Source organism: Sarcophilus harrisii, chromosome 2, assembly GCF_902635505.1.
Source record: "Sarcophilus harrisii chromosome 2, mSarHar1.11, whole genome shotgun sequence".
NCBI classification, from domain to species: domain Eukaryota; kingdom Metazoa; phylum Chordata; class Mammalia; order Dasyuromorphia; family Dasyuridae; genus Sarcophilus; species Sarcophilus harrisii.
Window position 1 is genome coordinate 321,821,947 of NC_045427.1, and position 15,357 is coordinate 321,837,303.

At 35.8% G+C, this 15,357-nt stretch overlaps 1 protein-coding gene across 2 annotated transcripts in view; it reads left to right on the forward strand.

Moving 5' to 3' along the window:
• The window catches only part of SYNE2 (spectrin repeat containing nuclear envelope protein 2), a 297,544-nt gene extending 282,404 nt beyond the window's left edge, over window positions 1–15,140 (forward strand). Inside the window, exons 48-55 of one of the 2 annotated variants that reach the window (XM_031952701.1) lie at window positions 2,001–2,112; window positions 4,513–4,724; window positions 6,044–6,244; window positions 7,891–8,019; window positions 9,991–10,182; window positions 12,283–12,372; window positions 13,384–13,430; window positions 13,818–15,140. In XM_031952701.1, the coding sequence (XP_031808561.1) occupies window positions 2,001–2,112; window positions 4,513–4,724; window positions 6,044–6,244; window positions 7,891–8,019; window positions 9,991–10,182; window positions 12,283–12,372; window positions 13,384–13,430; window positions 13,818–14,049 (1,215 nt within the window). In that variant the 3' untranslated portion in view covers window positions 14,050–15,140. The remainder of the gene's footprint in view (window positions 1–2,000; window positions 2,113–4,512; window positions 4,725–6,043; window positions 6,245–7,890; window positions 8,020–9,990; window positions 10,183–12,282; window positions 12,373–13,383; window positions 13,431–13,817) is intronic. The other variant, XM_023502825.2, reaches the window with a different exon arrangement.
• The last annotated feature ends 217 nt before the right edge of the window (window positions 15,141–15,357 follow it).

The window sequence follows — 15,357 nt, forward strand, 5'->3', positions numbered from 1 at the left end:
ATAGTCATAAAAACATGATGGTTGTTTGCAATAATGTTAGTAATAATGTGTTGTACTCTGAATACTCACATGCAGAGCCTGTGTCCAGAATTGGTTTTCCACGGGTGGTTTATGCTATGTGTCCCATTATACACATCATGCCTAAATCACTTTATAGCCAGAAGCAAAAATCTTCTAAGTAAGGAGCACAATCTGTGGCCAAAAAACAATTTTTTCAAATGGTCTATTTGTGACTCAATCCTGTGACATTGGCCTCTTTAGCATCATATTGACCAAATGAAGATCTCCTTGGCCCACAAAAAATTAATAATTGAATACAGCTAATGTAACTTTGTTATCTGGTCAGTGGAAGGAGCTAAGATTGGGAAAATCTGAAACAACACCTGATTTTAAGAAACCTTAAAGAATTGGGCACTGTAGGTTTACCTTAATAATTCTATCTTTTGGGGGCTAATTATAAATTGAGTCTGTGTGCTCCGGAGGTAGAGGTAGCTCAGGAGAGTATTCTGAGTGATTGGTTGGGAATCCAACCTAAGATCCAAAATGATCACCTTGCAGATACCCACGACCATGTTTCAAATCCTGGTACCTATACCCATATTTATGTGAATTTGGGCAAATAATCTAATTTCTCCATCTGTTAAATGGGAGTAGTGGTACTTTCACTTAACTACTTCCCAAGGCTCTTGTGAAGAAATAATACACTTTGTATGCAGCTGAAAATGCTACAGAAATGAGAGTTGATGGCTTTAAAAATAATCCAGATTTGACTATTGTCTTTTTAAGAGTGTTTTCTTGGCAAGAAACTAAAAGTAATTGATACATTTGTCTCATTAGTTTCTAAACATCCCTCTTTGTTAGATGAGTAAATAGTTTCAGTGTACTTGATCAAACCCAGCTTGTTTATGCTATATAGTTCAGGGCTATTCTTCCTAATGTGCCGTGGTTTCTTTTATTACCCCACTGATTGGTTTAGGCCAGGGATTCATAACTGTTTTTGTATCATGGAACCCCTTTGCAGTCTGGTGAAACCTATGAAATCCTTCTCAGAATGTTTTCAGATACATAAAACAAATTGTATAGGATTGCAAAGGAAATCAGTTAATATTTTTTTAAAGTTAATATATCTCAAGTTAAGAGCTCCTTATATATAGTCATTAAGAAATGACTGTAGAAAAATGTATCCTTGGAGTAGAGCCTTTTAGTTTCAAAACAAATTGGTTCTGTGCTCTGGTCTCTACAGGCAACTCAGTGTGTAGCCTCATCAATCATTTTCAAGAGTCGAGTCCTTTAATTGCCGTTCTGAAAGAGCTTTTATCTGTCACCTTGTCCAAAGGACAGTCCAAGTGAATCAAATTTTTGTGACTTTTCTTTAGGCCTGCACAGAGGCAACTAGCCTTAAAAAACTTCTCTTCCTAAAAGGTGTATTATATTTAGGAACAGCCCAATCAGCTCTGTGATAACAGAAAAATCAATATGTGCAATGAAAATAAACATTTGGTAATGAATGATACTGGGAAACTGATTTGTACTCTGTATGTTTCTAATTCCCGGTGATAATAATGCCAACCACCTCTACAGAGTGACTGGGAGGGATAACTAAAAAAATTGTAAAACACTGTGAAAATGTAAAAGTGCTAACACAATAATAAGCTGGTAAGCACAATGATTGTTTTCAACCTTTTTTTGTTTTTTGCATGGTACATTTATGAAGAAAGTTAGGAAGCATGCAAATGAAATTGACCATCTTATTGCATCAGCATCCTCTCATCTGCTTCCTGCTTTACATACATATAAATGCCAAGGCTTTACTTATACCATTAGCTCTGCTTGCACATAAACCAATGCAATGCTACATGTGTATAAATGCATCTGTATTATTAGAAAGCTGCTTTTGAGAGGAAAAGGCTCGGTAATATCTAATTCATTGATGTGTGTTGAATTACTCTTCAAGGGACACTTAATTTGTTGGTAGTAATTTGAAAATTAAATCTTTCTAGGTTAAACAGCTTATACATACTGGGATGGATAATGTGGACAATGGGAGAGAAGGACCTGGTATGCTAAATGCTAGTGAGCAGAAGGGTCTTACAGATACAGAACAACAAGCAGGTACAGTTGAACCTTATACAGTTCTTTTAAATGTTTCCTTTAAAAAAAAAATTAATGTCTTTTATTATTTGTCATTTTTGAATGTACTTATCTGTCCCAATAAGCCTTTCCTTTAACAAAGATTTAAAAAGAAAAAACTTTAACAAAACAAATAAGCAGAGCAAATACATTTATCAAGTCTGCAATATTTCCCATGCAAATAATCCTATCCCCCATCCTCTAGTCTCATTTTCAATAAATAATGGGAGGTGAATATTCTCAATTATTTTCTGGAGTAAAGCTGGATCGTTATAATTCCACAATGGTTCAGTTTGTTTTATTGTTCTTTCCATTTACATTGTTACAGCCATTATGTTATCCTAGTTCTACTTACTTCACTGTAATAATTTCTATAAATCTTTCAACTTTTCTGTCACTTCTTCATATTCGTTATTTTTTTTTTTTTTTTTATGGTGCAATTCATTTACCATTCAATCAACAGGCATTAAGCACTTACCATGTGCCCCAGTACTGCACTAAAGGAAAAATTAAGTTTTTCCTTTCAAATTTTCCTTTCCTCCAAAATAGTTCTTGCTCCCAAGAAGCTTATGTTTAGCCTTTATTCCCTTACTCGTGGGAACTCACTTTGTTTCCGATTCTTGTTCAACACAAAATGTGTTTCAATTAATATTTGGATATATATGGGGCATTTCTTTTTCCCTTTGAACTCTCTGGAGCCTTGCAGTGGATATTTTAGTCATTATTTTAAAATAATTCCAAATTGCTTTACAGAGTGGTCATGACAGTTTGGAATTCCAGCAATAAAAATTAGTGTTTTTCTTTCAATACAGTTTCCATTACAAGTTTCTAATCATAATTAACAGTACTAATTAGACAGAACATTAATTGGAAAACTCTCTGAAATAATTCCCTAATTACCTTGTTACCTGCTCTTCTTCCTTAGGTTCTTATTTCTGTCAATGGCACTTCCATTTAGAACAATGGAAACCTCTCTCTCTTTTTCTCTCTTTCCTTCTTCCTCCCCCTCGCCCTTTCCCTTCCTCTTCCTACCTCTCTCTCTCTCTTTCTCATATTCTCATATCCAATTGGCTACCAACTGTTGTAAGTTGAATTTGTGTGATATTTCTGTAAAGAAATACTTAAGGTCCAAGGATAGATTTCACAGGGTCTATAAACTTGGATAGAGGGGAAAAGTTACATCTTTATTTTAATATAATCTGTTTTCTTTTTAATACTGTGCATTTTATTTTATACATTTCTGAGAGGAGCTCAAAGACTTTGCTAATCTCTCAAAAAGGGTATTTAACAACAACAACAATAATAACAAAAAGTGAGAAGTCCTGCTGTATTTCTAAGAGAACAATCTATTATTGACCTTTTTGTTTCCCTCAGTGCCTAGCCCAGAGCATTTTAGTAGATTTTATAAGTATTTTTAAATGTATGAATGAATTCTCATCACTACCATACATACATACCAAAAAGCCTGTACATTATCTTACCTTGACTATTTCAGTAAACACCTAACTAGTATCCTTGCTTCTAATCTCTTTGGGTCTCCAGTTCATTGTTCACATAAGTTAAGGCTGAAAGGCACCTTGGTTCAAAACCTAGTTCTACTGTATGATCTTGGGCAAGTCACTTCACTTTTCAACCAGATAAATTTTCCTAATGTATATTTTCAAACAAAAGACTTCACTGCTTAAAAACCTTTCTTTAATGAAGATTTACAAGTTCAAGTCCAAATTTCTCATCTTCATATTAAACATTGTGTGTATATGTTTTGGTTAGAATTTATCTTTATAGTTATATGCTATTCTTCATGCAGTTTAGTCGAATTATACTACTTTGTCCCTCCTTTCCTGTCTCTGAACGTGTCAATTCTCCTAAACTCTGAGTTCCATCCTTCTCCCAATTTCCAGTAGAATATTTACTATGTGGTATTCATGGAATAATCCAAATGTCATCTTCCCAGTCAAAAATAAATTTTCTTCTCTTGGATATCGGGACATAGCACTTTGCCCCTCCTTGTTGCATTTATTTTTTGTTTCATTTCATAGGGGTGTTTTTTGTTTTGTTTTGTTTTGTTTTTATAGAGGTCATTCTTGCAAGGGCAAAAAAACAAACACAAAAAGATTTCCTCAAACCATCATGAGCTGCAGTGCTGATCTTGACTGGGGCTTTTCCAGTCTTAGACTTGTAGAGGACTTTCTTGGAAAGAAAGTGCAAAGTCCCTCCATCAGATAACAAGGAAAGTCACCCAAACTCCACTCCTTTAAGACCGTAGCTCCACATGGAGCTGATGGGTGGGACCCAGGCTTAAAGCTAAGATTATAATCTTGTTTGTTGAGTATTTTGTTTGCATTCACCTTTTTGCATTTTGCTGCTTACCCATCACTTCAGGTATATTTGACAGTTGGGAGCTCATTCAAGCCCAAGATCTTCGTAATAAACTTAGAACAAAACAAAATTTGCAACAGTGGCAGCAGCTGGACTCAGATATCAATGATGTCACCCTTTGGCTGAAAGGAACAGAAAGTGAGCTGGAAGAGCTGGAGGTGGCAAAGCCTGCAACCGACATCCAGGAAACGGAGCTCAGAGTAAAGAAATTAAAAGTACGTTAGCTAGGTTGGAAGGTGGGGTAGTCGGAATTTGTGGGTGAACCTGATGCTCTGCTTCGGTTGTACAAACACATACAAACGCATTTTCTTTAACTTCTTCTCTCTAGGACATAATAATAATAATGGCTTATGTTTCCAGGGACACTCTTCCACAACACCTTTGTGAGATATGTAGCACAAGGATTATTCCCAATTCACAAATGATAAAGTATATATATATATATATATATATATATATATATATATATATATAATCTTAAGTGGGATTTGAATCCAGGTTAATTCTAGCACTTACTCTGCTATACCACGCTGCATTGATAATTTAATTAATACTTTACATGTGCTTTAAATTATTTGTAGGCATTTTCAACTTAAAAAGCTTAACACAGAGTTAAAAAAAGATTTAAAAAAATTTTTAGAAGTTATTGGGTGGCTAGCTCTCTAATGTTCTATCATCTAATCTTAGATAAAAAGCCCAGAGAGGTGTTCTAATTCAGACAGGTGAAATTACTAAGGCCCAGAGAGTGCCCAGGCTTACACAGGTAATAAGCAGCAAAGTTAGATTCAAACCCTAGATCCCTTCAAGGTTTAAATGATGTGATCTAATTTTCCCTGATTTAGATCATTGTGAGTTTATGGCTCAGAAGTGAAGTTCCCTGGTTTCCCATATTTCACAGGTCTAGCAAAAAACAAAAAAAGTCTTCTTATATAAGGTTAAATTTGCAGTTTATACAAGGTGAACTGATGATATTTAATAAGGTTAGTAAAAATGTAATATAGATGATATTTCATAGATTTAATAAAGATGTCATACATAGTTAAATAGCAGAGTTCCCTATTTATGAAGTGAGGTGATAATGTTTTATAGGCTTAGTGGAAATGACATATATCTATATAGATATCTTTACATATGTACACATACATGTGTGTGTGTTCATACACAGGCATTTTCTAGTCCGTCAGAAAAGTTTCATTAGGGCTTCTAACTGGAAAGCAGAGCTGGAGGTCAGCTTGATCTATTATTACTAACTCCCTTTAAGGCTTGGGAGAGGCTGATTTGCATCACAGCTCTCACTGGCTGGAGATCCCTGCCCGTTTTCATGACCTCTCCAGGCTTGCTCCTCACCTGACTGTTTTCGACCAGTCCTGAGGGGGAGGTGGAAGTGCCCATATCTGTCTCCATGGGGGTGGGGATGAGGGACTTGGCAGATCTCTTTCCTGTTAACTTTCAAAGAGAGCACCAGCACTACTCTTCCCCTGGGAGGGCCTTAAACTGTTTTTTTCTTTACTCCTTCTCACCTTTCCACTGTCAGGATATTCTAAAAGCCTTTGATAACTACAAGGCATTAGTGGTCTCCATCAACTTGAGCAGCAAGAAATTCCAGCAGCCAGATAACACTGAATCAAAAGAACTCCAGAACAGACTCCGGCAGCTGAATTTGCTCTGGGAAAAGGCAAATCATTTGTTGGACAGCTGGAGAGAGAGCTTGCGGCATTCCCTCATGCAATGCCAGGTACACGACCAGTTGAGAGGGTCCCAGTACATGTTGTACTGTGGCCTTGTTTTCTCACACAAGTGCATGGCTATTAATGAGCAGGTTTTTGCAGCATTTTAGCAGTTAAGGTGCTCAAGGTAATAAGCAGTAGGCTTTGTAATATTTGCAACCGTGATGTGCTGCAGGAGTTCCCAAGGAAAGCATGGCATGCTTCTAAAGCCACTGGTTCTGACCTCCATCCCTCCTTCACCCAGCCCAAGTGAAGGGTCAGTATTTTCCAGTAGATAGATTTAACTATTCTCGTTTGTCATGGGGCTTGTCCTTCGTATACAAAGAACTCCAGAGACCCAGAGCATTGCCACTGATGTATTAGAAAGAATTTAAAGACTGGAAAGACCTGCATTCAAATAGTAGCTTTACTGCTTACTGGCTGTCCAGCCTGGACATATCTCTTTTGAAGCCTTTTAAATATCTTTCTCAGTTGTCATTCAAATAAGTTGGACTAAATAGTCCCTGAGGCTTCATAGCCAGTGCCAACAGATCTGCTTCCACAGCCGCATTGAATGGAACTTTTTTTAAGCCCATAAAGCCAATATTTTTATTAGGTGGGTGCTTCATTATTTAATCCTATTGTTCCAAAAGTAACCATCACACACTAATTGAAGATATTTAGCTTTCTGAGTTGAGAGCACTATTATCGTCAGGGTCAATCTGCTTTACCTCTTTGCTTCTCTTCCCCTCACTACACCCCTACTCCCACCCTTTTGCTTTTCTTGCTTTCTGGACTGGGCTATTTAGTTTGAATTTGTTTTTTGTTTTTTTTACTCAAAAAAGATAATTAAAAAAAATTGGTAAGGTATCTCACATTCTTCTTGTAGAAAAGCTGAAGAGATGTGGCCCAAGACAGTAATACAATTAAGTACATTTGGAACTGGTGGAATAATCTTAATGGTTTGTTAAAAGTTCAGTGTCAACTTTGCAGATCTTTAGTTGAGAACCTCAGAAATCTGTGCTTGGCCTTATCTTGGTTTTTTGTTTTGTTTTGTTTTGTTTTTAATTATTGACTGAAAAAAAATATAGATGGCATTGCCAATTGGATTTGTATATAATGGATCACTGGATAGGACAGCTGATATTCTAGAAGACAGAGACCAAGATCCCCAAAGAATTAATCAAGCCAAGCATTAGTCAGATCTAAGGCAATGAAATTCGATAAGGGGTGCAGAGATGTTTTCAAGTATTTGAAAGATTTAGCCTAAGGAAGAAGCCATTAGATTTATTCTTTTTTACCCCAGAAGTAGAAGTTGCAAAGAAACAAATTTAGGCTTGGTGTGCTACAGGGCAAAACTGCCTATACAGGTACACTCTTCTTTAAAAGTCCTGAAGACAGATGCTTAAGATGACCATTTGTAGGGATCAGTTTTTGGTGTAGTATGGACTGGCTGCTGAGAGGCCTGCTTTAAAATTCTGTGATGACAGAAATATATATGTATCTACATTTGTGTGTGTGTGTGTAACTTCCCACAAGATTTTTATTTCTATATAGCAGCAATATTTCCTTACATATACCACAATTTGTTTAGCCCATCATTCTCCCTATCAATAGGTACTTTGTTTTCTTCTGCTGTGGAGATTTATGAGCCTGTTTGTTTGTTTACCCTCAGGACTTTCATCAGTTAAGTCAGACCCTCTTATTGTGGCTAGCAAGTGCAGAAAATCGGAGATGTAAGGCCCAAGTGACGGATCCAAATGCAGATCCCCATACCATCTTGGAATGTCAAAAAGAGCTAATGGTACATTTCTTTCTCTCTTTCTCTTTCTTTCCTTCTTTTCTTCCTTCTTTCCTTCCTTCCTTCCTTTCTTTCTTTTGAAATAATCAACTTAAAACAACTGAATTTTGTATGTATGGTAACTATTTACATTTTTTTTTTCCAGTATTTAGTTTTAAAATGTAAATTATAGCTAAGACTTGTATTTGTTCCCCTGGCAGACATTCCCTCTAAATCCTTATCAGAATTCTTTCTCGATTCATTATCTTTCACCTTTCCATATCTTTCACACCCAATTTTTCTAGTTCTCCTTTTCACCCTTCTCTCCTCCCCCCTCCCCCCGTTTACATTTCTTAAAAGTTTTTTTCAGATTTCTTTGTATTCCTGTTGGTCTTTATTACTTTATAGTATTTTGTGGCACAAATGTACCAACACTGGACTGTTTACCTCTTGTGAGGTATTTAGAATTTGGTGAAAAAGCTTTGTTTGTACTTCATTTAAAAGTGCTTTTTCTGTTGGGGTCTGGTTATTAACTTGGTTCTGAGTAGTCTGCCAAAAAACATGATAATAAAACAAATTGATCATTTTAGCTTGCTATTGCTTAATAAAGGGTCCTCACATAAAGATTCTGAATTGCTTTCCAGGCCCTTGCAGCATGCTTTGGGTGGTTACCCTGAGAGTATTACTTTATGGTACAATACTCTATTCTTTTAACTGTAGTAACTTTTCCTTTATTCCTCAAAGAGACTGATAGGATATAATAAGACTAAGACTACCTGATGCTTAATAAGAGAGGAACAATAGATATACATTTCATGAGTTTCCTGCCCAGCAATGAAAGGATTTTCATCACTTACTTTAATACTCTAGTTAGTGTTCCAATTCATCCAGTTCAGGAAATGGAAGATACTACAATGTTAGCTAGATGATTTTAATAGACATAGCATTTTGGTTTTTGTTTGGGGGTAAATTTGAGATAGTCATTGCTCAGTAGCTTGAGATCAGGATTGCATGGATCAGCGTCATCTAGTAGTTTTCTTTCAGGTTCTCTTGCCAAACACCCTTCAGTTTTAATTTGCAGCATCACCTTTGTCAGAAATCTGGTTGCCAAAAATTTTCTTGGTCTCTGACTAATTCACTAGCAAAAGGCTGAGGTGAAATCTTTCACTTATACTTTTCAGCTACAAACATGAAGGCCTATAATGACATTTTTAAACTTTTTTTTTTTTTTTTTTTGAGATGGCTTACTGTTTTTGAATCTTCTCCATGAAATCAAGCAGTTCTTCTTGCAATCAAACCAGCTTGATGGACTTTCCTCTATATTTCTTGAATGTGTTACATGTAAGGTCATCTATCTATGCACAATGTTTTCTTTCAAGATCTCCATTTAATATCTCTGAGTTCTAAATAGTTTATAAGACTATAGTAGAATCTACCAAAAATTAAATGGTTCCTGAGACTCTTGAGGAAATTAAAGTTTAAAGCATCTAAATAGACAAGAAAAATTGCCTGCCAACCTATTTGCCTGAGAGAAAACGGTTTTATCTTTAGAAAGCTCAGAAGATCAATGTTTATATTCTATATAAGAATATACGTGTGTGTACTTACAAACACAAACCAAAATTAGTATACTAATTGAATGCAAACATTTATGAAACTCCTACTAATATGCAGGACACTAGAATATTAGTAATTTACATTTAAAATGAATGGGAGTATCTTTTTGGGAGGATAGTACTACTTTAGAAAATATGGTTCTAACATTTTTATATGCAGAAATGGTAGACTCAAATGTTTAACATTGAATTCCTTGCCATCTAGGAGAAGAGAGGGAGAAAAAATTTTGCAAGGATGAATGTTGAAAACTATGCAAATGTTTTAAAAATAAAAAGATATAAAAAGGAATGGTAGCCTCTCTTCCCATCCTTTCCTCCCTGTTACTCTGTCAGATAAACTGCTCTCCCTTTACATCTTTCAGTTTTTGTTTATTTTTAGCAACTAGAAAAGGAATTGTTGGAGCATCAGCTTCAAGTAAGTTCTCTCCAGGAGATCTCAAAATACTTGCTTGCTAAAAGAGGTGGAGAAGATTATATTGAAGCTGATGAAAAGATTCATGTCATTGGGAAGAAACTCAACCAGTTACTGGATCAAGTTTCCCAAGATTTAGAATCTTTACGAGGAAGCCAGGTGAGTCAATTTATTCTGTAAAGAGAGATTCAACATAATATGTAGAGATTCAGAGAAAAAGTCTTGGTCTATTTTGTTCAAAGTGAATGCTAATGTATAACATATATTGGATTACTTGCTATCTAGGGGGAGGGGAAGGAGGGGAAAATTTGGAACACAAGGTTATTCAAGGATCAATGTTGAAAAATCATCCATGTATATGTTTTGAAAATAAAAAGCTTTAATAAAAAAAAATAAGAAACTTTAATTTAAAAAAACCAAAATGAATGCTAAGTGTTTAAAAATCAACATTAATCAATACATGGAAGAAAAACAGAAAGAGCAACAAGAGTTAATGGAAGTATTTCCCAATTGGGAAATTGAAGTGATTATAGAAAGATGAAGTAAGATAAATGGACTTTTTATAGTCCCCAGGTCACCTAATTAGAGTAAAAGCTCACAATCATAGAGCATTTGAAGGTTTATAAATATTTTCTTTACCATAACCCTGGGAGGGAGATACTATAAAGGTTGGTCTTTTATCAAGTACTAAACGGAAACTCCAAAAGTTAAAGGACTAGACTGTGCCCTATAAGTATGTTCTAGAATTAAGATTTGATTCTAACTCTCCTCTCACTTAGTCATCTAGAACACTTGTCACTAAGTCTTCTTCCTCAAGGGAATAGAAACCTGTTGATGGTCAGAGTACATGCTAAGTGGCTTAGTTGTATGGCTGCTTGGCAAAAGGATTTGAACAAAGAGGATGGGATATAAAGGGGATGCTATTACTCCCAGGGAAACAAAATTGGGAAACTCTTTTGGAGGCTTTCAGAATTAACTTTCAGGGTAGCTTTTATGTCTAGGAATCCCAATGTATCCATCGTTACAAGTTCATTCTTTGTATTCATATCAGTCTGTCACATAGAACACTTGGCATTTATTTACCACTTAATAGTTTGCAAAAGTACTTTGCCTGATATCTCATGTCTTCAGAACAACCCTATAATTTAACTACCATTGTTATCCTCGTTTTACAAATAGGGAAACTGAAACAAGATTTGATCTTGCTTACTTCCAAATCTAGACTGGACTCAGCCATCTTATGTGGACCTGTTTTGGCTACTATAAAAGGGGAAGTGAGGTTCACAAAGAATGGCATCAGGGCTTAGGGATAAACTGGTAAAGGAAAAAATGGTACTCTGTAAGACATGTTCTAAAGTATTTACTCCAAAGGACACTTGCAATTGCCCAGAATAAATATAAATATATTGTATAATATCTACAATGATTGGCTGAGCCTAAGTCTGATCTAAAGGAGTAAAAATTCTGCTCCACACTACTTTAAATCACTAATCATGCACCCATGGAAAATAGATACATGCAGAAATAGTCTTCATCCCTCTGTACATATCAGCTGACTGACTTCTGAGAAATAAAGTAGCATCCAGGGTAGTTTTAGGAAAATCAGCCCTGCCCCAAACTACAGCTTCCTCTGTCAAGGGCTTTCAGGTTTTCTACTTAAGAGAGCTAAGAAGCTATAGTCTTTTTTATTACAGTAGATTTCCTTTTGGAGTCGAGTTATGCTTTTGAATAATGATGATGAATGATGGTTTATATTTACATTTATATACAATAATTTCAGCTTTGCAAAGTGGAAGGTTGTCATACTACTAGGCATAATTTATAGGTGAGATACAGTATGAGGACTTCCTAATTCATGATTAGGAGAGATGGTGGGCCAGTGATGACCCCAATGTATTGCACTGACCTCCAATAAATGATAAAACAAAGACTTTTTAGAGCATTAGTATTACTTCCTCTGTGAAGGATTTATGGAAAGGAACTGGAAAAAAAAAAGTGGCACATAAGGAGAAGGGAGAGGTGGATTTCGCCCCTTCTGGGCGTGCAATTGTGAGATCATGACTGCATTGAAGTGGATTCAGTCCACATTCTTTGTGACCAGGGAGGAGGAAGATTTTGTCACTAAGTCTTCTTCCCCAAATTGTGTCCCCAAAATGCTTTAGCCATTTGTGTTTTAGCATTTATACTGGGTTCACACTTGTATTGAGTTATATATTTACTGGAAGTTCTTCCCACTCAAGCTTGCTTTCTGGATTTCAGGATGAGGATACAACATTGACAGCTTTTGATGACGTAGACAGTAGTGACCATCATCTATCATTGAAGTCCATGCCTACTGCACAAGAGACGGTAAAAGAAAAACCTTTTCTTTGATAATAGAATTTGTATTACTAAATGTTACCTTTATGACAGAGCCTTAGGAAGCCTTCCTACTTACAAGTTCTGTGAAACACACAGTATTACAGCTCATTTCATTCTTAGATCTAATTGCAAAGAAGTTAATGAAACCCAATCCATACATAGTCTTAGTTCTGTCCTTTGGAGTCAAGGAGAATAAGCGTAATGTCTCTTCCCCAGAGCATCCCTTCAGATAGCAGTCATCTAGTATGTCTAGTCCCGTGGTCCAAGTTATAATGTCTTAGATTTAGAGGCAGAAAGGGCCTTAGAGACCATCATGAAAGCTATTTTGTTTTGAACAGTCAAATTTTCAGATTATTACATTATTACTCATTTGGCAGGTGCTGCTGAGAAAGTTAGATTGTACACATGCCAATCAAATTAACAGGTTCACTAATCAATTCCTAACTCTATGCTTTGTTTTTGGAGCAAACTGGAAAGACTTAGGGGGAAAAAATAAGTCCTTCAAAAACTAATTGAAGTGTGACAGCTAGGAGGCACAGTGGATTGAGCATCATCCCTGAAGTCAGGAGAACTTGAGTTCAAATTTGACTTCAGATACTTAACGATACTTAACACTTCCTAGCTGTGTTACCATGGGCAAGTCACTTAATCCCAATAGCCTCAGCAAAAAACAAACAAAAAACTAATTGAAGTGCTGAAACATAGTATTGAATGTATTTTCAGATGGAATTTTGTCAAAAAATGAAAAGTGAAAAAGCTTTCAATATTTCTCATTTATTTTTAAAAACATAATTTATTGATGCCTGTTATCTTTATGCCACAGCCATTTCTAGGGTGAAAAAAATCCATTCTTTTCTTCAAATTGAACTCCTCTCTTTCTTAATATACATTGAAGAGAAAAGTAATCATATAGGTTTGCTTCCATTTCAAATCCCTCCAGTTCTATACTTTGACTAAAGTGTCTTCAACTTATTAATTAGATTCTTTTCATCCCAACAGGTTGAAGCAGAGAGAATTACAGAAGAAAAGAACAAGAAAAACAGCAGGTAGAATGATCTCATTCCAATTAATTGACTTGGGAAATCTATATTCTCTCTCATTCTTTTCTCTACCCACCAATAACTAACTGTCAATGCAAAAACTGAAACTTGTGTATGATTTGACACTTCCTCCACTTTAGTATTCTGTGCTCTTAATGTTTATAATTCCTTGTAAATTATGGCTCTATTGCTATTCTTAGCATTTTTTTCCTCCCTTCGATGGAATTCTATGATTCCAATCTCATTAAAACATAAAAGCAGGAAGTTATGTGGCTAAGACTAACTTGGGTCAGCACCTTTAAAAAAAAAAAAAAAAAACTTTTAGAACTCAAAATTTGGGGTGTTCTGTTCTTTGAACCTTATTGCTAATCAATCATCATGTTTTATTTACAGAGTGGAACATCTCTCTGACCCTGCCTCAACTGTGATCAGCTCCAGGCCACGCTCCTTCCTTTACCGAGTGTTTAGAGCAGCCCTACCCCTCCAATTGTTTTTCCTCCTCTTATTGCTTCTGGCTTGCATGATCCCTTCTTCGGAAGAAGACTACAGTTGCACTCAAGCCAACAATTTTGCCCGATCATTTTATCCTATGCTGAGGTATACTAATGGGCCCCCACCAACATAGAGTGGATGCGTGCTTGGGCGCATCCAGTACCAATACATTCAGCATGGGTGCTCAAGCCTTGGGACCCCTAGTGCTTGCAATTCTAATGTAAGTAGCTTTTCCATTAGGTACCATCAACTAATGTTCACATGCCATGAACTGGGGTCTATCTCTCTGGGGAATAATAGAGCCACTATGACGGGATGGATGTGTGCTTCATGGCAAGTGACACACAGTTCAAGGGAGGTATTATGTCATATGACATTCTTCCACTGGGAAGAGGATTGGGTCAGACTTCAGAGCACCAGTTCTTCTGTATGAGACTTTCGTTGCTCTGACAAAACTCAGTGGTTTCTGTTCACGTTTAGCTTTCTAAAACTGTGTGCAGAAGAGCCCAGCATTTTTGTGGATGCTGACTCTCTATTTCTAAAACTCATAAGATGAGTTTACAGAAGGGAAAAGTAGTTATCCTGTGTAGCCAACAGTTATTGAACAGTAGTATTCACTACAGTATGTATGTATGTATGGTAAAAGTAAATAGCTTAGGGAATAAAATGTCCCGTAAGGGTTCAAAACCTCTCATGCACACTTTGTGATAAAACTGATAGACACAATCACATTTGAAATGTTTAGCACAAAATTGCTGGATAACCAGATACAATGAAATTTGATATTAGTCAGTTCTAAATGTAAAGTGTCTTGTATTTGTCTTTTTTTATAAGTAGTTAGAAAAGTTTTTTTTTAAAAAAATTATTCTGTTGCATGGATGTGGTTTCATATTGTGCATATTTTTTGAAATTATTTCTCTAAACTACTGTATGAATACAAATGAATAATGTAAACTTCGATTTTTTTAAAAATCTGGGCTTTAGCTTGAGCTTTTGACTAATGTACAGTAAATGCCAAAAGACAGACTGCTATGTTTTTTATAAGTTAACTTTATAAGACTTTTCACATTTTATAAAGTGATGCTGCAGGGTTTTTGTCTTCATTTTTTGTTAAAATGTATAGTCGATTGGGTTGGTACAGAAACACGAATGTAGTTGTGGCATGTGCTCTTCCAGTGTGTTGTTTTTTCTTAATAAAAAATCTGCCTTCTTTGCAACACTGAATTTTGTAAGTTTAATCTACTAATGTGTGATTGAGTCCTCTGTGGAGTAAAAACTTCTAAGTGCTGAACAGCCTTGATTACAGTGGCTCTTTCAGTATATCAATGGAACTAGGTTTTTGCTGGTTGGTACCCATCCACATCTCTCATCTTGTAGTAGTCTTGTCCATGTCTTTTTAGTGCATTAAAGTCGTTAAACCACATAGTGACAACAGGGAATA